Source organism: Sander lucioperca, chromosome 7 (assembly GCF_008315115.2).
Source record: "Sander lucioperca isolate FBNREF2018 chromosome 7, SLUC_FBN_1.2, whole genome shotgun sequence".
Taxonomy (NCBI): domain Eukaryota; kingdom Metazoa; phylum Chordata; class Actinopteri; order Perciformes; family Percidae; genus Sander; species Sander lucioperca.
In genome coordinates this window covers 8,435,994-8,463,983 of record NC_050179.1, presented here as the reverse complement: position 1 = coordinate 8,463,983, position 27,990 = coordinate 8,435,994, and the positions used below count along the sequence as shown (strand labels likewise).

Genomic DNA, 27,990 nt, shown 5'->3' with positions numbered 1-27,990 from the left:
GGGTATATGGAAATCCTGGAGCTTACTATCACGTAGACTACACCACTGGAAGTGATATTGATAGGATAAGCGTTATGATTTACGCATAACAGCGTCAGCTTTTTTGCCAGCTTTCCTTCCTGCATTTTGCCTGTAAAACCATGTCTGTGTTCTTCATATTTATGTAGAATTATAGTTTGCTCTTCTTGTTTAAAATATGCAGCTCTGGTAGATGTTTGTGATTGGTCATGCTGCGCAAACACCGCCTCTTTTATGTGAACACGCGCACCGCTGGATTGGTAAACCCTGGGTTGATTGAACTAGTTGTTAACCACCGGCGTGACACAGGTTATGCAGGACCGCGGTTGTTAGGTTAGGTGAAGCCGGATAACTGAAATAAATCCAGGGCATGTTGATCTTGATTCGTAGTACAGGCCTCTGAGAGGAGCAGGCAAAAACTAATCTCAGAGTGTAGAAACCAAGAACAGGGAATCCAAAAAACAAAGGTAGTGCAAAAACCAGGAACTGCTGACAAAAAACTCCAAGGACAAGAAGACAGGACTGAACACGACTGGGAACTGACATGCTGACACAGTACGGAAACAACAATCTGACAACAGACAAAGGGAATGCAGAAACTAAATACACAGGGTAAATGAGAAAACAAGGAACAGGTGACACTAGGGCTGGGGAACAGGTGCAACACATTAGGAGTGGGCAGAGTAATCAAAAAAGGCGGGAAAACAGGAAGTAAAACTAGATAAGACAAGGGAGAAAAACAGACTATCAAAATAAAACAGGAAACAGAACTATAAATTAAAGCTGCAAGCAGCGATGGACGGGCCCTCGCTCCTCTGCGCGCGTCGGGGTCACCGGCGGTAGCCGCTCCTTGCGACCGTGCATTTGCGCGGCACTCAGACACCACAAATCGTCACCAATGAAAAGGGAACTCCCTGCTGCGTTCAATGATACCTCACACAAGACTCTACCTTAGATGGGTCAGCATTTATGAAAGGGGGCGTGGCTTGAACATAGGGGGCGGGCCAAACCATCACCAATGAAGAAGTAACTCTGCTGAGTTCATTGATACCTCACACAATGGTCAACCTTAAATCGTTCAAATGTTATGAAAGGGGGCGTGTCTTAAGCATAGGGGGCGGGCCAAACCATCACCAATGAAGAAGCAACTCTCTGCTGAGTTCAATGACACCTCACACAAGACCCTACCTTAAACTATTCAAATGTTATGAAAGGGGGCGTGGCTTAAGCATAGGGGGCGGGCCAAACCATCACCAATGAAGAAGCAACTCTCTGCTGAGTTCAATGACACCTCACACAAGACTCTACACCATACAGTTCATTAGCTGTGAAAGGGGGCGTGGCTTAAGCATAGGGGGCGGGCCAAACCATCACTAATGATGAAGCAACTCTCTGCTGAGTTCAATGACACCTCACACAAGACTCTACCTTAAACAGTTCAAATGTTATGAAAGGGGGCGTGGCTAAAGCATGGGGGTCGGGGCAAACCTTTACCAATAAAAAAGGAAGTCTCTGCTGAGTTCATTGATACCTCACATAAGACTCTACCATAAACGGGTCACCATGTATGAAAGTGGGCGTGGCTAAGCACAGAGGGGCGGGCCAAACAATCACCAATGAATAAGGAACTCTCTGCTGAGTTCAATGATACCTCACACAAGGGTATACCTTAAACGGTGTAAATGCTATGAAAGGGGGCGTGGCTTGAACATAGGGGGCGAGCCAAACCATCACCAATGAAGAAGGAACTCTCTGCTGAGTTCATTGATACCTCACACAATGGTCAACTTTAAATCGTTCAAATGTTATGAAAGGGGGCGTGGCTTAAGCATAGGGGGCGGGCCAAACCATCACCAATGAAGAAGCAACTCTCTGCTGAGTTCAATGACACCTCACACAAGACCCTACCTTAAACGGTTCAAATGTTATGAAAGGGGGCGTGGCTTAAGCATAGGGGGCGGGCCAAACGATCACCAATGAAGAAGGAACTCACTGCTGAGTTCAATGACACCTCACACAAGACTCTACCTTAGATGGATCAGCATTCATGAAAGGGGGCGTGGTTTAAGCATAGGGGGCGGGCCAAACCATCACCAATGAAGAAGCAACTCTCTGCTGAGTTCAATGACACCTCACACAAGACTACCTTAAACGGTACAAATGTTATGAAAGGGGGCGTGGCCTGAGTAAGTGGGCGTGGTTATATTATAGGGGCCGGCTCATTATCACATGTAGACCACACATTCTAAGTTTCATGTAAATCGGATGATGTTTGTCATATAAGGCGCATTTCCTGTTGCCAGCGGGGGGCGCTATGACCAAAAGTCAAATATGGCCTGTAGGTGTCCTCAGGCCTGGACCCTTGTCAACCGTGAGAATTTTCGGGCAGATACGACAACGTACACTCAAGTTACAACAATTTATTTGTTCATCGCTCAACACTCAAAATGGCCGCCACGCCCACACCGTCAGACGAAAAGTTTTTCTTTTAATAACTTTTCATCTTTAAGGTGTTAGGATGATAGAGACCAAGTTTGAAGTACATCGGATGAAATCTCTAGGAGGAGTTCGTTAAAGTATAGCACCTTGACTTTTAGGCCTACTTCCTGTTGCCACTAGGGGGCGCTATGACTTTAAGTAAATATCGGCCTTTATTTGTCCTCAGGGTTGGACTCTTATGAATCCTGAAAAGTTTCGAGCCAATCGGACAATGTACACTCGAGTTACACCCACTTCCTGTTTCGGCGGCGAAACGCACAAAATGGCCGCCCCGCCACGGCCATGCCCTATGACGAAAAGTTTTTCTTTTAACAACTTTTCATCTTTAATGTCTTAAGATGGCACAGACCGAATTTGAAGTTGATCGGATGAAATCTCTAGGAGGAGTTCGTTAAAGTACGACATGTGGAAATGGCCAAAATCGCACTAATTTCGAACTTTGAAATCAAAATGGCGGACTTCCTGTTGGGCTTAGGGTATGGCTTCAATGACGTTTTTTGTACATCTTGACATGCTACATATGTGTACCAAGTTTCGTGAGTCTACGTTAAACGCACTGCAGGGGCTCAATTTTTTTAACATTGTAGGGGGCGCTAGCGAGCCATTTTTGCGCGCCTATTCCCGAAACCCTTAAAATACGTAAATTTTCACCAGACTTGATGCGACCGCCAAATTTGGTGAGTTTTTGAATATGTTAAGCCCCTCAAAAAGCCAATTCATTTGCCAGGAAAATAATAATTCCTTCAGTTTCAATAGGGCCTTCGCCGCTGTCGGCGCTCGGGCCCTAATAACCCCAACAGAAATATACACAACAGGAAACAGAAATATACACCACCATAACAGAAATATACACAACAGAGAACAGAAATATACACAACCACGACAGAGTGCATCCCTAACAGTTTCCCATAATCCAAGGTGGTGTCTTCACATTGTCCATAGTCCAGAGAGATATAGAATAGAGAGATATAGAAGATATAGAATAGAGAGAAACAGCAAATAATCTTTTAGAAGCTGGAACCAGAAAATGTTTGGCATTTGTTTTAGTCATGCTAACGCTAGTGGCTCTAGAGATGGTCGGTCGGTATAATTTTGTACAGACATTCATGTCCCAAGAGGATAAAACTTAATGACTTTGGTGATCCTCCAACTTTTCCTCTAGTGCCACCAGATATATTTTGGCTTTTAGTGAAATATTTTGACAACTATTGGTTGGATTGCTGTGAAATTTAACGCAGACATTCATGGTCCCCAGAGAATTAATCCTAATGACTTTGATGATCCTCCAACTTTTCCTTAGTGCCACCAGATTAGAGCTGAACATCGTTGCCCGAACCCGATGGGTCACGATGTTCATGTTTTTTTATAAAATACTATTCTATGGCTTTTTTAAATAGTTTGACATACATTTAATGACATACTATACTATGACTTTTTATAACATACTATGACTTTTTATGACTTTTCATGACATACTATACACTAGACACTCAATTTTCAAATCTCTGACATGACTTAAAATGATTGTTTTTTTTGGAAGGAAGAGAAAAACATACATTCAGCAACGATCAATACAATGTTGCATGTGTTGGAGAATGTTCAGCGGTAATGTAAGGTGTTTATTAGGGTTTAGCATGTAAAAACACTGATTCAAGTGTTTTCCTCACTGCATCAGAATATTGGCTTCAGCTTCTTCCGTATGATCTGCACTTCATCATCAGATTATCACCAACATCGTGCCACTTTGGAGTGCACTCTGTATCAACAGCCCACTCCTGAATGAAGGTTAAATTACGTAAGTGAGCACAGATTTCTGATTATTGTTCAGTGTTGCTTGCCCCCTTGCAGCTGTTATGGGCAGAACCACTGTAGCTTGTGCTCCTGCAGTGGGTTTAAAATTACTCTGTGACTGTGTCTGAGTGAAAGTGACAAGATAACATTCACTGCCTCTTAATTGGCTGAACAAAAGAGAAATATTGACAGTTTTTTTAGGTCAAGTGTTGAGCTGTCTATCACACTTGTCGCAGAGCCAGCCAAACTCTGAGTGTTCAGCAGCAGAATTATGATGGTATTTTAGGTGGGCTGGTAGACCGGTCAGCAGTTCGATCCCTGGCCCTGCTGTACCATGTCGAAGTGTCCATGGGCAAGACACTGAACCCAGAATTGCTCCCGATGCTGCGCCGTGAATGTGTGTCAATGTTTGGATGTCGCTTTGGATAAAAACGCCAGCTAAATGAAATGTAATGTAGGTGGAGTTAAAAAAAAACAAAGCACCAACACAGACTTGTCACCATAATCACTGTAGCATTTCATTTTGAACCAACTTAACAAAATGATTGAATGTGCACACACAAAAGTATATATCTCAATAGGTTTTAAGAAAGTTGATTATGTGGACTGTTAAAAGCTATCAGGACATGTGGCATAAAAATGTCTAAAAAGAACACTTTTGTCGCACACTCCTTTGCCACTACGTAATGTCTTTAATATCAGCTCCTTTTTTCCTAAATTGACACAGTATATTGTACATTGATTTGAGACGAGTGACAAGTGAGCATGAACATGCAAAGAGAATCCCAAAGTATTTCTTGCTACATTTGTTCGTGAATGATGATGTACCAATATATAAAAAATTAAGACATGTACTGTATGAATACAGCTCCTTTTTTCTAACAGATCATACAGTACAACAATTTTATAGTAACAAAATAAATCCAAAAATCAATGTCATGCATCCATAACAAAATACTATTTAGAGATCACTGCCACACAAACATGTTTCTCTAACAAAGGCAGAGAGTATATCGCTCAGTAAATTACTAAAGCTAATTGCCCCTAATTAGAAAGCCTTGATTAAGGTGCAGCTTCTGATTTAAGAGGAAGCCAGTATTGATGATGCCTGTTTCTCTCCATTCTAATAGTTCATTTTAGTATTCATTTCCTTTTAATTGTTCCTGTCAAAAGACCTTGTGCATAAATGAAAGCCATTTGTGCAAAACTAAACCTTTCTCTGCATATTGCCAGTGGCATTACAATAATAAGAGGAATGCATTATTTTTGCTGTACTTAAGTCTTCAACATATGATTTCAAGGACCAACAGATATAAGGTTTCCTTTGTCCCTGCTGTCATTCACGTGTTAAACAGTAGATAGTATTAAACTGTTGTCTGTAGATTGCTCATTTGCACAGATAGCTTAAATTGTTTATTTGTACTTTGACCTAGACGCTGAAGAACCTCCAACTGAACCACTTTGTTAAATACAATATGTCTTGTTTTTTGTTATTATTGTGTACATCGGTGTTTATGTGTTTTGTATGAATCCAAATTTCCCTGCAACAGACAATAAATATACTTTGAACTTCTTCAAGAAAAATAACTTGAAATCTAACTTGCCACAGCTTTGATTGATTGCATGTACATTTGTTTTTAGCCTAAATTAAACCTCAGTACAGCCGCCATTAGAAATCAAAGGTTAGAAGACCCAACTGTGTGTATTTTTACAGCAGCATGCCGTGTTCCTTCACTGTGTGTGCGAAGTAAAGTTCTCAAATGGACAATTCTGCTTCTATATTGTGTAATCTGCCTCATGACGGTGACACATTGTTTTAATTTACAAAACTGTGACAATATTTGAAAAATGCTTTTAATTTCTGGCAGCAATAACTACTAGTCTTTTAGTGCTCAATTTAAACTTACAATAGTGGTGAGGAAGCATATCCGACACAACTTCCATTTCCTCACAAACTCCATAAAGTATTCAACTCTAATCATTTTGGGGTGGCCTGTTATGGAAATGCTATAATTAGATTCCAGTGCTTGAGAGGCTTGCAGGGTGTTGATCATTGTTATTTCATGAAGCATACAGGGCTGTGAAACTCATCCTTTCAGACTAACCATTTCTACTTGGAGACAACTAACCGATGTCCATACATCATTTGAGGGATTAAACATATAGTAAGGTAAGGTAGTAACTGTTATTTTTATAACTGCAACATGGTATTTTCTTAAACCACAGATTCAGTATGTTGACCTTATAATCATGTTATCCTTTACAAAGAGAGAATTGAGATGAGAGATGTTTATATCATAGGGGGAAAGTGGCATGTCTTCCACTGAACAAAAATGGAGTTACGGCACCCTCTGGCTCTCACAACATCTATTGCACATCTGTCCATCCTGGAAGAGGAATCCTTCCTCAGTTTCTCTTCTTGAGTTATTATTCCATTTTTCCATCATTAAAGAGGTTTGTTTGGGGAGTTTTCCCTTATCTGAAGCGAGGGTCGAAAAGGAAAGATGGTGTCTTATGTTGTACAGATTGTAAAGCCCCTTGAGGCAACTTTATTATATTGGGCTATACAAATCAGAATTGACTTGAGTAAATTGTCAATAATATTGCATATCATTACCAGTTGTTTTTATAATTTCTTTATGCCTGTGCAAGCATCAAACCGCAAGGTAAATTAAGCAAATCTTTTACATCTAACTGGATGTTGTGCGAAAATGCAAGTCTTCCTTTAAAACAGTCTTCAGTTGAAAGCTTATGATAATGTGTTCTTTCATTTTCCGTTCCTTTCAGATCTCTTTTCATCTCTAGGGGAAGAGGCCAGGGTCCCAGTGAGCACAAGATTCAATGAAAACCTTTAACACTGTGTCTTTCAGCCCAAGAGTGAATAGTCTTGCTTCAGTACAACTCCTTGGAAGGCTTTGTTAGCATATGTGCATGTTGGTTTTGTTGTCACAGAGAAAAACAGAAGAATAAAACACACTAACTGTGCTGTTACCTGGAAACGTCAGACTTTACTGGCCGGAAATTCAAATCAGTAGATATTCAAGAGCTCTTAAAGCTTGAGATCCAATTTGCCTGGTTCATCATGTCACTTAACACACTTATTCATGAGAGGAATAATAATAATTCAAAACAAAAGATGGGCAAAAACATATATTCACAAAGCCAAGCATCCCGACAGGTTGATTACAGTTTATGAAAAATAATGAAACACTTGGATAAGATGCGAGTTTAAAAAAGTATTTATAATATGATACAAGGATATTTTGTGCAAGAGGTTGTTGGGGCTGTGAAACCTGTACATTATCAACAAAGCACTTAAAATTCGAGAGCAACCTGAAAGCAGAACACGGCTAGTGGGCCATGAATGTGTCAAACGGCTAACTGTCAAGATACTAGCTGTAATATTCAAATGGTTTGCACCGGTATACAATGGCTGTATAGGTTTAGATTACATATTTATATAAAGTGCAAAAGATACAAAGACTTCCAGCGAAGGTCTGAAGTGCTTTGTGACTGAACCCACCACCACATGCTGAAAGCCCTCTCATCATATGGCCGGGTGGTTGGGCAAAAATCTAAAAACTTGGCAGGGCAGCATCACAAACTGTTGACAATAGTCGAGCTGCAGAATATATACTGTATTAAAAAATGTATGAAAGGGTTACCAATTTGTGCAATATATTGAATCTTACAAATATAATCCATTTGAACAGTTGTGAAAAAGTTAGCTAAAATTCCCCCTTTTACAATTATAAATAGACACTTGTTGTTTACTGCCCCTTCTACACTGAAGCATAGCACCACAGGCTTTCATTTTCCAACCTTGAAATGAAATAACCTGGAATAAATGAGGAGGTTCATTCTTATATAAGGGGATTAAGACATCTTTGAAATTAAAGATATTAGAAAATATATGCACTGTTAGTGACTAGATTACATGTTTTGTTTATAGTTCATAATTCTGGTTTGTCTCTAATGTTTTAAGGTTACAAAAAGAAAGTGAATTCAGCATCACAGTTGAGTCTCAAGAATACAGGAGAGCAAAGAGGCATCAAGCACTCCATCAAACTCTGTCCAGCACCTCTCCATGTCAAAACACCAGCAGCTGGGGTTTCTGGGGGATTATCTAGGTCTGCTGGGAACCCTGTTGAAAGACAACATAAAATGATGAATAAAAATAATTTAACATGCAATGTCAGCGTACAATGTGGATGTTATTAAAAAAAAAAATAAGCTACTAGATGTTATAGTACAGTGACTTTTCTCCTTACTGAGTTGGTTCTTTTACGTTTCCAGCAGTCTGGATTGAGTCTTTTCTGCTCCTCAGCCAGAGCCTTGGCCTCCATGGTGTACATCCTCCTCTCCTCATTCTTCATCTTCTTCCACTTGTCACCCAGGATGACACTAATGGCTCTGGAATTTAAGGTGAGAGTCAGAAGATCAAGGACTTTCATGCCATAAAAATGTTATTAAAAAAGATTTAAAAAGTCATAGTATAGTATGTCATAAAAAGTCATAGTATAGTATGTCATAACAAAAGTATGCCATAAAAAAGTGCCATTTAAAAGGTCAGTAAAGTATGCCATTACAAAAAGGTCACAGTATAGTATGTCATAAAAACTCATGAAACATATTTTTTTTATATTTTATATGGCCTTAATTGTCGCTAAATTGATTTATCAACCTTTAATACTTTTTAAGACCCTGAAAAATGACAAACGATTTGATCAATTTAGGCCTTTAGTTTAAGGCAGGGTTGCCAACCTCAAGAGCTGAAACAGGGACCTGTGGCTTTAAATGAATAATTGACCTATAAACATGTTTAATGGTCCAAAAAAATATAATTACATTGAAGACAAAGCTTGATTATACTTCTACCCTAGAATGATTTTGAAAGAAACCTAACACTAAAAAAAATAACATTGTCTTGCTGTAGCGAGAGAGATCTTCTATCTCACATGCAGTGGAAACCACACTGGCTGAGACATGATTGGCTTAAAAAATTGGTCCAAAGATGCATTGCTCATGGGCTCTTTAATGGTGGGTTTTAAAGGAGAGAGCATTACTCATTCAGTTTTGCTACCAAACAAACCAAGACCATTGCTGTGTTACTTTATCCCCAACATTGGGGTCTCATCCCTATTTTCCAGCGGGCGCGTCTGTGCTCTGTGTTAAACTACAAAGCTTCACATATAATGACATGGACTTTTAATCTGTCACTTTGGGCTTGACAGTTCTAGCCTGGTTCACTCATTAACAATCAACACAAAGAGGGTCTCTGTTTTTAAACTGTCAATACACACTGGGCCAGATGTACTCATGCTTTTGCGCCCACTTCAGGCGTATTTGTTTCGTATGATAAAAGCATGGTGAGGTATGTACAAACAGGCCACACTGAGGTAAAGCGCAGACTGCCTGTCTTAAACTGAAAATGGCAAATTGTGCTTTTCCGTGTCATGCATATCCATTCATTGGAGGGTCTAGGGGAAAGTGGGAGTTTCCCATAAAGAGATGGGAGGGGAAGCGTAAAGTGCGCCTAATTATGTATTCTGCGGTATGTACAAAAAACGCCCATGAAAGCCACAGTGGTAGACACAGTGGGCCAGATGTACGTACATTCGCAAATGTACGTACATCTGGCCCACTGTGTCTACCCTCATTCTCTAACAGTACCTCTGCTTCATAAGCTAACATGTCAACACAAAACGAGACTGTGCTGTAACAGTACGGTCATATTATACTTCCACCCTACGAATTTTACTCCCTCTCTCATTCAGGCAGGTCTCTGCTGTTTCATTGTGATCTCCAGTCAGCTCCAATGAACTTGCAGTCGGACATGTCCACGCTGGTCAAAGAAACACTAGTTTACGTTCAACTTCTGGGATTGCTCCTGTGCAGCAGGAAATTCCGCCAAATGCATGTATTTTCCGTTTCCTTCCGCTTTCTTTGTGTTGGAATTTTAAATTTGGTGGATTAATGAAGACTATTATTGACTGATCTCTGCAGGGTAAATTGACACACCTGTCCAATCTGAGTTTTCTCTTGCACGACTATTTTGCAGCGGCTCTGTGCGGAGCGCCGCCCATGACGATTCTGATTGGTTTAAAGAAATGCCAACAAACCAGAGCATGTTTTCCTCCCATCCTCGAATGCCATTTGCGCGCTTTGAAGGAGGGTCTGGCAAAGCGAGACTAAAGAAACACTGACGCAGTGTGTGCCATCATGCTATGTACATTACACAACTAGACTACAACTGTCAAAAGACTTTCATAGACTGTTTACTGTTTGTGATCGCTCTGCTAAATATTTATTTACTACACACACCTGGACCTGTGACATCACATCCTCTTTCAGGAAATTATATTGAACACAAGGCTAATGTGAGCGTACTTAAAAATGTGACATGGTAATATAGAAATTCATTAGCCTAAATTAGATAAGTCTGCGATACAAAACACTATTTATAAGTGCACTGGATCTCATTGACTTTTGCATACCTGTTGTCCTTCCCAGGATACATCTGTGTGTACTCCACTCTGTACTTCTTGGCGAAGAGCATGAAGGCATTCATTGGCCGCTTGCATTTTGTAGGCGTGGCACCACTGGCTGTCCCTGAGGTGTGGCTCCTGTTTGATTTGCCAGTCGAGGATTGTGGAGAGCTGGAACGCTCAAGTTTATCACAGTCTGGACTGACAGCACCCCCACTAGACAGGGAGGTCCTGCGCTGACGAGCCATGCTGCTGAGAACATACACTGCTGAGGAGTCTAGTGGGGTGAAGTCATAACTGCAGGAGAAAAGAGAGGCAGACATTAATATTGTGTTTTGTTAATCTATCACATTTTACTGCAATTAGTTTTTTTTCCAGTGTGTACGTGTGCTGTTTGTTACAAAATGTCACCTTGTCACTCGTCAAAAAATGTCTCAAATATACAAATACTGGATATGTAAATGATTGTAGATTTGCTATATAATGAATAACTGCAGTAACATATTTATAAACCAGTTATTTTGTTTTTAGAATACACACCATATTTTTAACTCATTTGTTTATTTTATTTAAAGCGATATAGAAATCATCTATATCTTCGCACTTCTAATCGTCTTGTACGATGATTAGACGTCCTCAAACGTCCTCAAATGCCTTGTTTTGTCCACAACTCAAATATATTCAGTTTACTGTCATAGAGGAGTAAAGAAACCAGAAAGTATTCACATTTAAGAAGGTGGAATCAAAGAATTTTGACTGAAACCGATTAATTGATTTTCAAAATAGTTGGCGATAAATTAAAAATCGGACAACTAATTGATTATTGCTTGCTTTTCTATTTAGCTTTCGGTCTGCAACTTTACTGATTTGATTAAATTCCACCGCTCTCATAGTGTCACTTTCAGCCGCAGCGGGCAGCTGTTTTCAGTGAAAAACAGCAGGAATATTGTGTTCAAATTGTGATCCCCAAGTGGCCAAAAAGGTTATTGCAGGTTCGAAGCTGAGAGGAGCTGCAGTCAGGTGACAATTCTCTGCACATGTATATTCATCACTACGAGCGACCCCTTTCAAACTGTCACATTGTCATTTTATACATTGTTATATAAATATATAAATTACAGCCACTTTAAGTTTAGTTATAGGAGTGTACCTTCTGAAAGTGTCAAAGACGACAGAGTCATCACAGTTAATGGCTTCTGGGTGGTTTGGTGGCAGGCACACATTGCCCAACTGCATCTCATAGCAAGGGATCCCATGGTGCACCACAGTAAGGCTCGGATAAAAGGAAGACCACCCTGAAAAACACAGATGGTAAATTACAGATTACTTTGATCATAAAACTGTTTATTTAAGCAAAAAATGAAGTATCTTGCATTTGGCAAACATTTGGTCAGTGGAAGCTTCTGTTGGCAAAGACCAATTTCACATATTACAAAAAAAATGTTTTTGACATTTTGCCAACAAAGCTGGAGAACACAACCTGCAGTCAATGTGCACTGATTTTGAACAGAAATCTAAGAATTCTTTTCAAAAGATTTTATTTTACCTTTATTTTTGACAAAAAATGGGTGATCCAATCGGCATTCGGCTGTTAAAAGGCCGTCATCGGGTGAACCAGGGTCAAAGGTCAGTTTAAGAACTGCCTGGCCAAAAGATAACGTCTCTTCGTGGCTCACCAACTTCAGCCCCTCTAAACCATATCTCTGTAAATGAAGCAAAATAAAAAAAAAATGGAAGAAAAGGCTTTACTCACCAGCAAGATGAGCTTGTGGACCTCACTAACAAAGAGGAATTGGTGTTTAAACTACTTGGTGCCTGATCACTTGGTTTCTATGATACTAAGAGACCACCACTGCAAATCATCAAGGATGTTTTGTTTTATTCATGCACTTAGTTACTAACTTTCTGTCCCTCCACTGTCAACCTGGCTGCCACCTTGTGGCCATTACAAGCCATTCAATTCAATTCAATTTTATTTATAGTATCAAATCATAACAAGAGTTATCTCGAGACACTTTACAGATAGAGTAGGTCTAGACCAAACTCTGTAGTTTACGAAGCCCCAACTATTACAGTGGTTGCCTCAAGAGCAAGCATTAGCAGTAGCTATTGCGACAGTGGCAAGGAAAAACTCCCTTTTTTGTTAGGAAGAAACCTCGGACAGACCCAGACTCTTGGTAGGCGGTGTCTGACGGCACCAGTTGGGGAAGTGGTGAATGGTGGCAATAATAGTCATAATAAAGATAGTGAAACAGTGATCACAATGGTAGTCATAGTAGTTCATGTCATAGTAGGGCACAGCAGGGCGTTACGGGGTGTAGTGTGGCACAGCAGCCTGGGTGGACGCGGTTGGACGCGGCAGGATTAAGTCCACTGACATCACACTGCATCATGCATTCATCTAGTCATTAATGCAGCAATACTAAACATAAGGTGTACACAGCAGTAAAGTATTCCCAAGTATAGCCGATTCTTATGAATAATTTTAAGAAATACTAAAGTCACTACCTTAAAAGAGGAGGACGATGGCATCATGGTTTCATCATCTGAGTCATCATCAGAATCCCTGAGTTCATCAGCTTCCTGCCACTCCACATTAGGACCTCGATGGAAGCGCAGGCGAGTTCCTGAATATCAACACAACAATGTGACATGATAAATAAGCAAATGTGTGTTGATAACAAGAAGAGAATGCTGGAAAATGGATGCAATACTGCGGTTTGGACACCTGAGGTCAGAATTTCTTTACAAATTTTTGCTTGTACAAATGTTTACTCATGCTCGACCTGGGGTCCGTTTCAGAAAGCAGGTTTAGTGAAAACTCTGAGTTTGTTAACCCTGAGATGAGGGAAACTCTGGGTTTTCCGTTTCAGAAAGAGAGGTAACTTAACCTCAGAGTCAGTTACTATGGTTACGGAGTCTGTGAACCTAACCTGGTCGGGAGCAGGTTTTCTTCAAGAAACCTTGAGTTTCTCTCAGTCTCCTCCCTCTGACACAGTGTCAGAGGGAGGTGACTGAGACAAACTCAAGGTTTCTTCTCTCTCATTTCCTCATTCATTCATTCAGTCTGTATCAGGTGCATTTTAATGCAGTTTGTTATCTGCATGAATAAAAACTTAATAAATAAAACTTATTGTTAGGCAGATTAAAACGTTTTTTTCTCAAACATGTCATGTCCTTTTGTCGACGATCCCGTTGATGAAAAAGCTGTATTAATTCACAGAGAGTTTACATCGGGAGATGATATGGATATATATATATATATATATATATATATATATAGGCTAATATTATAAGTTAACTGTGATTAAATATGAAATTAATACACTGTTAATGCTTACACATTGACTCAAGCAGCAATTTTCTCCCACACCAATTCTCTCTCTTTTGCAGCAGCAGCCGCTGTACTTTTTTAACGAAATACATGTTCAAACTCGCTGTTTGTGCGCATGAGTATTTCCGCCGACCCGTTTGTTTGTGGTTGTTACCATGTTACCATTCATACTGCCTTTTTATTGTGGTGGTGGTGCACGCGGGTGAACCTACTCCGAGTTGATTGAACCAACTCATATCAGCTGTTCTGAAACCGAAAACTCAGAGTTTCCCATCTCAGGGTAAATCAACTCAGACATCAGGGTTAGACTCAGAGTTTGTTAAACCTTCTACCTGAAACTGACCCCGGGTTGTAAAGAGAGGAGCTTTTTAGTGTTAAAGGTGCTCTAAGCAATGTTGGGTGACGTTACTTCTTGTTGACATTCGAAGTATTGTCAAACAAAACTGAGGCTAGCTCGCCCCTCCCTCCTCCTCATCCTGTCCCCTCCTCCTCATTCCGTCCTTCCGCGCACTAACCCCCCAACCCCCACCCCAAAAAATCCTTCTTGTCGGTTATTGGCTGGAACGCTGGAACACTGTTTGTTATGTTTCGTGGTGCCGGTTGGCACAGTTTGTTTTTGTTGCCGTTTGTGGAGCCTGAGCTGTCTACAGAGAACGCGTTTTTTTACAGTGTGTTCAGGGGACAGGCAGCTCGCGGATAGTGAGGAGATGTTTGCTGTATGTGACAAAAAATGTTGTAGCCTAAAAACGCGTGACATCGCTTAGAGCACCTTTAACAAAAGATTAGCGTCTGCACCTCTACAGCTTCAGTCCAAAACGGTCTTGATTACATGTCTGGTTATCATAAGCACACTTTGAGGGCAGAGCAGTTAAGCAACCAATCAGTACCGTTTTGACCACATTAATTACAGATCTATTCACAAACATTCCAGAAGAGTTTCCCTTAGGATAAAGAATATATAATTGTTTCTCAACTTATATTTGTTTTTGTTTTTAAATGTGTTTTACATTTGTGTTTATACATTACTGATGTAGATAGATTTAAGAAATCATGAATGAATGGCTTGTTTTCTAATGGGGAGTATGTACTTACACTAGACTGTGGATTGTGCATTTAAGTTATGAGGCATAATTCTTAAGACCATTTTTTTCTTTCAACAAATTCTTAGAAAAATGTAGGTTTCACTTCAATGTTTCACTTTAAGGTGTTAAGTGTATACTGGTGGATGCATACAGTATGTACATGGTTGTGTACATATGCACCTTTAAGGAAGCAATGCCAGGCTGTGGAGGGCCAGTTATGAGACCAGGCCATGTCTTCATCATCAGAAAAAGATGAGGACATTGAGAAAACTCCAGACTCTGATTCACTGCTAGCCTGTTGTAAATAATAAAAAACATCTTACAATGACATCAGTAAAATAAACAATTTTTGTATACATGTCATACAGAATGTTCTAGGAAATAATCACTGGGTCTGCAAAAATGGATGATTTTTAGGTTTTCAAAGGTGAAAGGTTACCCTGACACGCCTGCGCTCCCTGAGGTGGCCTCTGGACGGGTTGGGTGCACTACTGGCTAATGGGGGACGGGCGTAGGAATGTAAACTATTACTGTTGCCAAAGATGTGGACTGGAGATGATCTGGAATAAAATGACAATGTCATAAATATATATCATGGTCATATATAGTCATTGGCTACACTTTATATTTTCAAGTAAAATATAAGTGATATTTATAATCTACAGACAGCTGATTAATACGTTGTTTAGCACCAGCAGGGGTATTCAACAACACAAAGTTAGCCAGGTTTACTGTGAAAATGATTTTGCAATATCCTGGTTGTAATAACGTAAACATGTTGGGTTATTTACTTCAATAAGTGCAAAAAACTCAACAGAATTTTAGAAGATATTTCATAACATTTTATACATTATTTGGCTAATTTGCCAATCCTGCTTTGTGGAATACCCACCCTGGGGTACTACGTACTTATGTGCTAACAGGGGTTGTCAACTTCTCTTTGAGTTTATCGCTGTATGCACTCATCAGACTGTTGATTTTCATGGTAGTTGGCCTTGGTACGAACCTCTTATGTGGGACGCTCTTCAACAGGGGGCTCTGAGGACTGGTGGCAATGTTGGCGAGCTCAGTGAGCCAGTTGGTGTTGGGGGAGCAGCTGAGCTCCTGGTGAGACACCCCTGCTCCAACCTGAAATAACCCTGGAGACCTCTGGTCCTCTACCTCCTGCAACTCTGGCATGTCATCTAGGGAGAAGTCAACAATAATATCCATAATTGATGTAGAAAAGTTCAGTTTACTTAAATGTAGAATGTGAATTTTTGCTGGTTTATGATTTTACCATAATCCATGTGGCACCCAGGTGAGGAAGGCAATTCCTCGTTGCACTTGAGTGGATCGAAAGACTCGTCCATTCTCACAATGTTCTGTTGTTCCTCTATTTCTTTTAACAGGTTGCAGGTCAGTTTACTCAGCTTCCATCGTCATATTCTGCCACATCAGCTGATTTTATGCTAAACAAAAAGGGACAACCCGAGAGCTTTACAATCTATTTCCAATGCTGTTTTTAAATTAGACTTAAGCAATAACGACATTTTTTGTAATTGCATACATACGTCTGAATGGTGTTCAGCGGTTTTTTGTTGTATTCATTGACATAACGAACGGATCCATAGAGTAAAAAACATTACACATAATCCGTAAAAGGTTTAGTCCGCGGAAAATAAAAAAAAAATACCCCAGGCAGTATGTTATCATAGCAAGACATGTCATGCATTGCATGCATCAATGGAAAATGTATGAAGCTTTTAGGGATTCCTTTGTTCTGAATCGAGACAGTATACCTCTGTGACTAGTCATGTGACCCGCTGCGTGGAGGCCTTGTTTATAAACTTAAAAAAGGATCTGGCGCATGCGTACCAGAGCTCATTCATTCATAACTGCGTAGCAAAAGTGAAAATTAACAGAAATTCCGTTTTGAAAAGTAGCGTAATAGAGGCTCGAAAACACGAAGTTGAAAATGTTTTAAAGAATATCAATGACAGGGTAAAATAAAGTCTTTGTCTGATATATTTGGCGTCATGCAAAGTATTTTTTTTAAAAATATAAATATATATATATATATATATATATATATATATATATATATATATATATATATATATATATATATATATTAACCTGGGAACATAAAATGAATCAGTTCACAAGGAAGAACTAACGGTTGCTTTCTGACAACCCATCATGGTCGCTGCAAGCTCTGACAAACCGTTGCTTAAGACTTCGTAAACGCGGATATACGAATGACATAGTTAGCTAACGTTTCAAAATGATTATCAAGTATAAAAGACAGTTTGAAGCTCGGGTCTACTGTTTTCCCACTCCTCAAAATCAGCAGCAGCGTCCTTAGTTCAAACGCGGAGGCTGTCGTGTTTAGTCTTATGATCTAGCTAGCTACATTGTAAACAAAAGAATGTCAACAAGTTGAGGCATGACGCAACCTCTGCCCCGTTCAAAATGAATGACACGAAAACCCCGAGGCCTTTAAAGGACATTTTTACACGAATCGAGGCAGATTTTACCAATTGAAAGACTTGTTTTGTATGTTTTGATACACAAAACTACTGTCGGTTGGGCTTGTTACCACCAAAACAAGCGTCACAGCAGAAAAAAAAACATAGTCGAGTCATTCGACATCAAATAAATGCGTGACAACCCCGCTAAAACACCATGGTAGAACTGTAAAGACACTGATCACACAACGCTTAAGTTAAAATTGAGTTCGAACCTTTAATTTCTTCGAAAAAAAAGTAGTCAACTTCCCACTTACCAAACCTTGTCGCCATCAAGAAACTCTCTGGCATTCACTCGAAGGGTGGGAATGAATGTTTCCAGACAAAGCCTCCCATTGGTGAATAAGAACGTCAATAACAAGAATCCGGGTATTTTATTGGTCGATACTGTTGAGAAAAATATTGAAGGTGGAGCCTAGTTTGTTGATCATCGTATGATTGGATGAACGTTCATGCCTGTTACTACCCAGTAACAGCTGATTGGCAATGACAGGAACAATACATTATTTTTCTATCTTCAATGTTGATACTGTCTATGGTTGCAACTACAGCAAGAAGTACATTTTTACTCACATTGCTTTCTAGATTATTTGTCCTTTCCCTTGTACATAAAAACAATTGCTTTAACTGTTTTATTACAACATATAGTTAATGAACGACTGTAAGGAATGAATGAAAAGCTTTGAAAGTGTGCTATTCCATTATAGTAACAAATACTTATGTAACACGCAAATATAAAAAATGTTCTTTAATGACATGAAAAGTGAAACATGCCGTACTTTCGTCAGTATTATGGGTTTGCCTTAAAAATTACCAGCACTACCTGCACAAAGAGGGGAAATAAATTCAGAATGTTTAAATGTTAAACCAGCTTTAAACAGTTTAAGCTGCAGTAAACCACAGACAAAATACAGAAGACTTCAACTAATTTTTAAAAGAGAGAAGAGAGAGAGAGGAGACCCACTTTAGATTTCTGTTTAGAGGGAACATTGAAATTGTTGGCAGAGGTAGACAGCAATAATGGATATCATAATCATAATGTATGTTTCACTGACACATAAACAATATGACTTAAACTTTACATTAAAACACAGAAAAATCAATTGTTTCAAGACACTGCCTATAATGACTACAGTCTAGTGGGGCAACTAGTTAAATTAAAGCTGGGCATATATAATAACAGTAAATACTCAGTTTTTAATTGTACAGCAATGTGTTGTATATTCTTACAAAACTATCAGCTATCTTTCTGAAGTTTTTCTTTGCAAAAGCATAGTATTAGGCTAACAGCCACAAATACACACTTACCAACAATGATACAGTTTATGAACATGTATTCAAGGGATTAAATCTTATAATAAACATAAATTAATTTTGTAAAAGTATTAAAGTACTGCCAAGTCTACATTCTGTTGTGATAAAAATGTGAAATATGTCATTATATTAACTTATTTTACACATGTTTAATCCTTTCTCATGTTGGGGCAGTTTTCCTCATGCTGCGAGTGTTAGTGCTCTTGCCAAAAACAACAAGAGATTGTGACATATTTGCTTACACTTATCCAGTAAGAAATTAGTTTTGGCATCTGATTTTGACCAACAATGTAAACAAATGTGCAAACAATATTATACTGTAGGTGTAAATATAATACTGTGGAGAAAAGGTGAGGGTTAACAAAACGTCTGACACTGACAAGTTTAATGTTCGCTTACATTTTTAGGGTGAGAGTCGTGAGAAATCTAATTCAAACAAGCGTTGAGCAATTCTGCTTTGGCTTATTTTACTTTCGTCATAACACTCGGTGGCAAACTCTGTTAAAATGAATGAAATGCCTGTTATTTATCTGACACACAAATGTTGAAGTGGGTATTCACATTTGTTGTAAGAAAAGCCATTTAAGTGATTATGGGGGAAAAAACTCCATACAAGCCTCTTTTTATTTTAACCACCGATTCATGGTCCATTGGAGCTGTCTGATGCACTTTGTTGCTCAATATCAGTGCTACTTCCAAACAGGGTGACCAGCTGCTCCTCATAGTTAGCAATGTTTCTCTTCATGATGTCCATGCATGGGCCCAGCAATCTCTCGAAAGCTTTGATGTCCATGGCTGATTAAAAAAAAAAAAGAACAGAAGAGAATAATAATGAGTGGTATACTGAGAAGTCTACATGCTGGACGCAATAAATGAATAATCATAAAATTGCACAAAATATACCCAAGCATTTGACGGTTCCCACAGCATAGGCTGATGCAGCTCTGGGCTTGTTTGTGACGAGCGCCAACTCCCCAAAATACTGGCCCCTAGAGCATGTGGCAATATCCACCTCCTCATCCTCCTGGTCTTTTTTCGTCTGGCAAGAAAGAAATGCACACTTTAACATACCAGGACACGCAAACAAAGTTTTCTTTCACACTTAAAAATGAATGGTAGACTGGGCAAACATACCCTGCTTCTTTTCATGGTGATTCTAACTTGGCCAGACTCAACAATGTAGAAGCGATCTGCTAAATCACCCTGTAATACAAAGCCCAAAAAATAAGCGACTCAGTGTTTATAAATTCTCCATTGCATCAGAAAATGAAATTATCAATCCAAGAACAGATCATACAAAGAGATTCATCACCTGAGCAATAATCTGCTGTGAATCACTATACACCTTGGTGGATATTACATCCACTACCTTCATTCTCTCTGAGAGCTGTGGATGAAAGGATATTTGGTTAACAATGGTTTTACTGTAAATGCATACTGCACTTTCTTCACACTGGAGGACAAAGCTAATCTTAACCTCTAATGATGTAAGCAGTGGTAACGTTTCAATGAACGCCTCATACAGCCTCCTTTTCTTGGCATTGTTCTTCACTATAATCCTCCTGAATGTCAGACGATCCTGAAACACAGATTCAAAGAAAAGGAAAACATTCAGGTGCATGTGAGACACAGTGTTATCCTGCCTCCCTGTGTTTTTGGAGTATTTTTTGAGTATCAAATGCCCCTCTCTTTTCTCTTGCTGTAAAATGTTACTTATTGTTTGTGATGACTCATAATACACATAATGGAGAAATAATCCAGGATGCACAGAACAGAAAGTCTTGCATCACCATCATTTTTATTTGTTGTGCTTACTTTCCCTGCACCTTTTAAAAACTCAGGATGGCTGGGTGGTAATACTCATTTACATTTTGCCCACAGCTCGAGACTGTTCTGGTACCCTTTCACCTGACAATAACGCATATGAAACAACATTTGGCAGTAGGGGGTGCTGTAAACCAGTTGTTAAGTAAGCAGAGCATCTCCTGGAAACCATTACACCACTCAGGATAACTCAAGCAGTAGCATATAATGATAAACCTTTAGAAATATCTCAGTTGTATGTTATTTCAGCAGGACAATATATAATGATATATATTTTAGAATCAAATAATGCCCAGCAACATGTAGATGACAACATGCAGTGGTTAAATAGTGTACTGTAGGAAACATACAAACAAGTTCCTTCTAGCTGGGAACAAAGAATTCCCTACCAAATTACCAAACATGGCTTTAACCTTGTGATGATGTGGTCAGTAGAGTGCTAGGCCTGAGGACTTAGCGTACTGGAGCTTTAATATCCAACCAAGCTGCCACAAAGGTAACTGTATACAATTTGAATGCCAGACTTAAATCAGACTCTAATTAAAGCTCCTACTATAAACTACTGTTTGCTTAGAGGCCCTTCAGCAGCACTGTCCCTCCTCGACCTCTGGGGATCGTCGGTCGAACAGGACTGGCTGCTTGTTCACAGACTCAAACACGCACTACAACAGGGGTCAACAGGGGATACAGATGCAACCTGCCCGGTTTGCACACAGATGACATAACAAAGCTGTTACCCACAGTTTAAGGGCACGACCCTCACTGAGTCATTAATAAACAAGCTGCTTCACAGATCGAGTAGCAACTGAATATTCACAACAGCTGTTTTGGACAGAATTTATAAAGTTGTTGGATGTTGTTTAACCAAAATGCTGAAATTGGAATAACAATTAAATAAAATTAGCAATGCGGTTAATACAATTGTTTTCACCTCGACTTGTGTCTTCTCCATGATGGTGTCGACAGCCCCAGTTTTCACATTTTGAACATTTATAACATGTATAACATAACAATTACAACATTTATAACATCTTGAGTACTCATTTACATATGTTCATCTAAGGTGCTAGTACTCAGTACTTACTTCTTGTTGCATTCAGTGGGTTTTATACAGTATGTTATCTCAGTCAGACAACATGATCCCACCTACTGCATGGTGCCAGGTGCCAACACTGCCACAGACAACCTGGATATTTACTGTAAATCGTGACAGCACTGACAGCACAGCATGTTATAAAAACCTGTGCACGGAGCCAACTGTGCTCTTGCATTAGGAATCCTGGTTTACTCACTAGGCACCAAAGGGCTCCAGGCGAGGTGGCGATTATTGTGGCTGCCCTGGGGGTGTGGTACATCAATGCCAGTTCTCCAAAGCTGCCTTGATTGTCGTAGCAGCCTACAAGCTTGTCTGTGCCATCAACCTTCACGAAAATGTTAAACGTCCCACTGAATGAAAATACAAAGGAAAAATTGACAATCAGAAAAATAATAAACAGAGGGCAGCCATATTGGTGTGTCCTGAAATCTTAAGTCAGCAGGAAATATATATATATATATATATATTTCCTGCTGAATATATATATATATATATATATATATATATATATATATATATATATATTAATGTTTAATGTTTAAATTTAGTTTGTTTGTATGTATGTATGTATGCACCCAATAACCAAGGCAAATTCCATGTAGTTCCACTACTGTGGCAATAAACTGCTTTCTGTTTCTGTTTTCTGTTTCTGAACATTGATTTTACGGATTATTTCACAAATATATTATTTTTTTAAGTTATATATAACAATCAACAATCAGATTCAAAAATAATGAGCAAGCCATGTTGTGAAATCCACATGCAAGATCACCTTTCAATAACATAAAAGTTGTCCCCATCATCATCTTGATCAATGATGTGCTCCCCTTCAGTGCAGAACTTCTCAAACATGGCATCCAGCACCTGAGACATCTCTTCCTGCGATTGTGTGAAATATTAGTCAAATATATGAAATTCACGCCTTGAAACAATCATGCATCACTCAGCGAGCTGTTTTAGCTACTTGAAAATAACCATCTTTACAAATCATACATAGTGCACTGAGCTGCAGCAAAAAGCTGTTGGCCTCAGGCCATGTTCTCCTTTGTGTAATTTAAGAGATGGCAGAGCACAAACCAGAGGACTCCAGAGTGCTTATGGTATAATCCACTCACCGGATCCAAATTCTTAAACAGAAGAATATCCCAACATGCTTGCTGTAGTCTCTGTCTCTGCTCATCGGTTTTTGGATGGGTGACCTACAAATTGAAGCACAGGTTTTGTGACATGACTCTATGCTTGCCAAAACATTAACGTACACACAGAAGACTTTATAATGTTGACTCAGTTGTTGATTCAGATAAAATTCTAATTATTTGTGGTAAGAAACACAGTTTACCCTTGGCTCTTTATCCTCGTCATCTTCATCAGGATTGAACGCTTCAGCACACACTGCATGACAGAGATCAAGCGGACACTCATTACCAGAAAGCAAATTCATAAAATAATTCCAATTTCTGACAGAACCTTTGGAAACAACAACATTTTAACTCAAATGCTTAAGAATGAAGCTTCTTATTCAAGTGACCCAGCAGCAAAAGTCAAATCCAAGTGGTTATTCTGCAGTCTCATGCAATAAATCTTTCAATAAACACAACTTTTCTTGTGTGGGGCTTTGGGGGATGGGGTGACGGTGGTGGCACTCGCACCGCATTTCCTTCCTGTGTTTTAACAGCAAGATACTGTAGTAATAACATACTTTTATTTGAATAAACCTAGCTTCTTACAGGACACACAAATACTTTATATTTCAATTCATAAATGTGGGAACCTTCACTCTGATTTTGCAGAAACATAATGCTTAAACCCTTGCAACCTTGTTGATAATATATATATATATATATATATATATATATATATATATATATATATATATATATATACCCCTGTATCAGTATTTTATTAAATATTTTATTTTATATACGTACAAGTACTCTTACTTTGGTTTAATGTTTAGTCTACTATGTAGAGGATGTTAATTTTTCCATCTGAAGTGATAAAAGGTAATAAATATGCCTCAAGTGTTACTAAATACATTAACTTGCTCATACTTTCCATTCAGACTGTCAAACATGCAGATATATCAGTCCTAATACAGCAATTTTTGCTAGCCAGAATGTTACTATTATGAGGAGCAAAAGATTATTATTAGTAGTAGTACTTGTCCTCATCTCCCTACCCACGTCACTTACTGATATTATTAACCAGACTTGAGACAAAGTGGTTTAACAAACTCTAATAAATCAGCTCTACTATATAAGTTAAAGACAGTGAGAAAAGACAGATGAAAAGAAATGTCCTAAATCACTCGTATTACTGAAGCAAATCTGACGTGGCCTCAGTATTCATGTGTCAAAAAAGTTGAATATATTTCCAGCACTGACAATGTCCAGAGTTTTCCTCTTGACAGAACAGGCTTTAAACAGCCAGCAAATGACAACTTACCTGATACTCTTCTGATGAATCTGTTCATTACCGGGGCTGCAAAAACATAGAACATATTAACGTGTTGGATTTCATTATAAAGTTATCTATGTCACAGTAAGTGAATCATTACTAAAAAAGGTAAGGTTAATGCGCTGTGTTTCTGCATTAGTAGTACATGTGTAGTGGAATACATCCAGCCCTGTGCTTACTAAGGATCCATATTCATTTGGGTAAAACCTGAATAAGGACAGCTGCTTTGAAGTGTGTTTGAATCAAATTTGAATAAGAAAAATATTCAAATGTAAAACACAGCATAAATTGCCAAGCTCCAACACAATAGCCTCAGTATGTTATATCCATTAGATAGGAGGTCTCATCCATTTATAGCCTGTCAGCCAATGTTGTCTGAGGAGGCTCATTGGAATATCATTAGACAAGGCACTGGAGGTGTGATGGGGCGCAATCCTGATCCAAAAATACTACAATAGTTAGTTTATTGACTAAATATACTGTAGTAGTCCTTATGTAACCATTGCAGCCAGCCTTGCAGACCCTACCACTCATTGGGATGCTGTGTCAGAGCTCTGGGTTGCTATGCTACTTGCTGCACCTTATTGCAATACTGCACCGGCCACTGTGTTGAACATGACCACATGTGGAAGCACAAATTAATCTAGGGCGGTAAAAGTCATATTTTGCATTGCTTGCATCAAAGCAGAGGGTTAATGTTGTACCTTTATCTGCTTTGTCATATTGTTGATACACCAGGGCCCATCAGGCCTGCAACTGAAACTGAAAATATTGAAATGATCTAGAGGTGCAGGGTCTGTCTAGAAACACACAGTTCCTGCTTTACAGCTGTCCTTATTACAAAAACGTGTCTGCACAGATGAAGCCCAAGACACGTTCATTAACCGTCATTCAGCCTCCGTGACCATATATGGCAAATGACAGAGCCGTGGTGGATGCAAGGTGGCGAGCGCTGGAGCATCACAGCGCTTATTCTTATTCTCTCCCACTGAACAGAAGCCGTGCACACAGCGATACATGCTCATTGCTCTAATTAAATTAAGGACATCCACTGTCACACACCCTCCTGACATACATTGAATCTATTACCTATGAATTCCTCGTCATCGTCGTCCTCCTCCTCCTCTCCGTTTTCCGAATCGATCTGCATGGCTTCGTCAATGAAATTGACAGCTTTTCCCAGTCTTGGGGCCGAATTTTGGTCATTGCCAAATGAGGCCTCTTTGGTCTCGCTTTCCTTCAGCTGGGTGAAGTACTGTAATGCAAACTCGAGCAAATCCCTGGGCTGATTCCTCAAAACTTCCACGGTAAAGCTCTGTAACAGCTCCGTCAGTCCTTCAGGAATTTCTATACTCATTCCTATTATCAGTCTATGAATGTGGACAAAACCGGTTTGCTGCGAATTTAAAATAGGCCTAATCAAACCGATAAGATGAAATAAGCCAAAATCAGCAAACGGGTGTAGTCAGGCCACCCAGTCAGCAAGCCATCCAGAGCGAATCCTTTCTTTTCCTTTAATGAAAATGGCTCTGGATTTCGCGTCCAAGCATCTTCTGCTGCTTCTGGCTACAGGAAACCCACGCATGTGACCCAGGAATCCATGGCAACCACCTATCCAGGGATTGCGTATGAGCATCAGCAGCAACAGCGCAGAAACTGCAGTCAGTCGCAAAATACAAATGATGGGAAACCTCGTATCAGCGAGAGATCGACTTTCACCGAGAGATGAGATACATGTTGTCTAGTAGGCCTAGTAAGTTTTAAATTTCTTTTTTTTATGGCCAACAAATGTGTTTATTTTCACTGCTATCCAATGTCTCACTTAATACATAATAAATAATTCATAGTCTAATGAAAAAAGGGCATATAGCCTACAATAAAATACAGCAAGCAATAATAGCCTTACTAAATATAAAAATGTGTTATCATAGATAAATAGGACATGGGGGGGGGGGTATATAGACATATATTTGCTATAGGCCTAGGCCTAAATAATCATTAATTTACTGTACAATCGATCAGCAGGTAAACAATTAAACCGCTGCTATGTACAGGAATAACAGTAAAAAAAAAAAACAGTCTTGCATTCATACTCGCTTAATTCCAATCATTAATTATATTCATAAACTAATTAACAGCTGTAAGACAAATGCTCATTACAGAGAGACTGTAATAGCACCAGCAGTTTAGGGCCTATTTCTTGTTCCAGAGGGAGAACATTTAACCCTTGTGTTGTCCTCGAGTCAAATTTGACCCGTTTTCAAAGTTTTTATATCAGAAATATGGGTTTCTTTGAACCAAAATGCCCAAAAATAACATGGATGCATGGATGTACGTGATCTTTGCACGTAAAATTAATGATTACTTTTATTGAATTTTGGGTGTTTTATTCAATTTTATAAACATGTTTAAATGGTTTTAAAACAGTATTGTGACTAAACTTTGACATAAACCAGTCTGTGATTCACTCAACATCCTTTGATCTTAACTATTAGTCAAAATAATTCATAATTTCTGTTTTTTTAACTCAAAAATTAGGTATAATGTAATTTAAATTAGGTTTATTGATCAAGAATTTAAAAAATAAAACATTGAAAAAAGTGACAAAAACCTTTTAAAAAGTGTCAAAAGCATAAAAAAGAGCCAAAAACACTGGAAAAAGCGTAAAAAAATTCAAATTCACTTTTGACCTGGATGGACAACAAGTTCATGGTCGACGGGAAGACAACACAAGAGTTAATAAATCTGATGCATATTCTAATGTCATGGGACCTTTCAGAACATTGTGAGTCCCAGGCAACTACTGTATGCTGCCAGAAAGTTCCAATCACACCAAATACATTTCCTTGTATGTGAAACCCTACTTGGCAATAAACCTGATTCTGATCTGAAGTAAAACATGATAGTCAACACACATACATATAGTTAATCATTTACATGGAAAAGCTGTGACAAGTGATGCAGTCATTTGGGTTTTAAAACTATTGATCAGTACATCAGTAATTATGAGTTATGCTTCTGAAATGGATTAAACAGCACTTTTAAGAACCTAGACCTTCCTTTACACTTTCTCACAATAGAAGAAAACCTATTTCTGGGATATACATGTGCCCTTAAAACTGTAAACTGGTTACTCTTTCTCCAACTGTGCTCTCAAATGTAACTACTCAGGTTACTCAACTCTGAACTTTAAACACAATACAGCTAATCAGGGAGAAATAGAACAGATTGCCAAATGTGCAACAATCCTCCTTTGTGTGTGCCACATTGTAGGGATTATCATGCTGCATTGGACTTTCATGGTAGAAAGCAGAGGGCAAAGAGAGATCAAGGAATAATTTTACAGGTAAGCAGCAGGAAATCACTTGAGGAAGTAAAAACAATGTACCAAAAGAGCACAGCTATTATCTGCCATGGTTGTCTGTGGCTTGGCTATGGGACCCCTCCCCCTTCTGTGGCCCATATCTGTCGCTCTTTATTAAGAAAGCACAACATTTTCTCACTCAGGCGAACATATGGGAGCACGTCCGTGGAGTGACCTATAATGCAACGTTGCTGCAGCTGCTTAGCTGCTAGC

The 27,990-nt window shown here is 39.0% G+C and overlaps 2 protein-coding genes across 6 annotated transcripts; both read right to left on the bottom strand.

The window, feature by feature from the left end:
• Positions 1-4: 4 nt before the first annotated feature.
• Positions 5-26,004, bottom strand: LOC116038428 (cAMP-dependent protein kinase type II-beta regulatory subunit). 2 transcript variants are annotated; one of them, XR_004897850.1, is made up of 13 exons: positions 25,503-26,004; positions 24,402-24,437; positions 23,296-23,348; positions 23,072-23,155; positions 22,729-22,835; positions 22,153-22,306; positions 20,514-20,615; positions 20,349-20,423; positions 20,171-20,239; positions 19,940-20,075; positions 19,554-19,831; positions 10,512-10,518; positions 5-15 (listed from the first exon to the last, which is right to left on the bottom strand). XR_004897850.1 is itself a non-coding variant. In XM_036003113.1 (11 exons), exons 1-11 carry the CDS (start codon positions 25,768-25,770, stop codon positions 19,677-19,679), a joined length of 1,239 nt encoding a protein of 412 aa, XP_035859006.1. In that variant the 5' UTR covers positions 25,771-26,004; the 3' UTR covers positions 18,455-19,676. The 2 variants fall into 2 exon arrangements, 1 of the variants encoding a protein (XP_035859006.1); XM_036003113.1 differs by lacking the exons at positions 5-15; positions 10,512-10,518 and having other exon boundaries at positions 18,455-19,831.
• On the bottom strand, positions 7,444-18,087 carry hbp1 (HMG-box transcription factor 1). Of its 4 annotated transcripts, none has more exons than XM_031282823.1 (11): positions 17,980-18,087; positions 16,492-16,663; positions 16,219-16,396; positions 15,652-15,772; positions 15,393-15,507; positions 13,302-13,423; positions 12,343-12,499; positions 11,947-12,091; positions 10,806-11,093; positions 8,580-8,721; positions 7,444-8,452 (listed from the first exon to the last, which is right to left on the bottom strand). In XM_031282823.1, exons 2-11 carry the CDS (start codon positions 16,562-16,564, stop codon positions 8,435-8,437), a joined length of 1,359 nt encoding a protein of 452 aa, XP_031138683.1. In that variant the 5' UTR covers positions 16,565-16,663; positions 17,980-18,087; the 3' UTR covers positions 7,444-8,434. The 4 variants fall into 4 exon arrangements, with proteins under 4 accessions (XP_031138683.1, XP_031138687.1, XP_035859005.1 ...); XM_031282827.1 differs by having other exon boundaries at positions 13,305-13,423; positions 17,980-18,086; XM_036003112.1 differs by lacking the exon at positions 17,980-18,087 and adding an exon at positions 17,912-17,935.
• Positions 26,005-27,990: the final 1,986 nt, after the last annotated feature.

What these genes read in the sequence shown, in the direction of transcription:
- hbp1 (XM_031282823.1), bottom strand. Translation starts at nt 16,564, where the DNA reads ATGGACGAGTCTTTCGATCCACTCAAGTGCAACGAGGAATTGCCTTCC. An exon ending in CTGGCATTGCTTCCTTAAAG is followed by an intron (nt 13,424 to 15,392) that starts GTGCATATGTAC and finishes GTTGATATTCAG; the next exon opens with GAACTCGCCTGCGCTTCCAT. An exon ending in CGTCCTCCTCTTTTAAGGTA is followed by an intron (nt 12,500 to 13,301) that starts GTGACTTTAGTA and finishes CTTCATTTACAG; the next exon opens with AGATATGGTTTAGAGGGGCT.
- LOC116038428 (XM_036003113.1), bottom strand. Translation starts at nt 25,770, where the DNA reads ATGAGTATAGAAATTCCTGAAGGACTGACGGAGCTGTTACAGAGCTTT. An exon ending in AACTTTTATGTTATTGAAAG is followed by an intron (nt 22,307 to 22,728) that starts GTGATCTTGCAT and finishes ATTTTCATTCAG; the next exon opens with TGGGACGTTTAACATTTTCG. An exon ending in CTGGAGCCCTTTGGTGCCTA is followed by an intron (nt 20,616 to 22,152) that starts GTGAGTAAACCA and finishes TCTGTGTTTCAG; the next exon opens with GATCGTCTGACATTCAGGAG.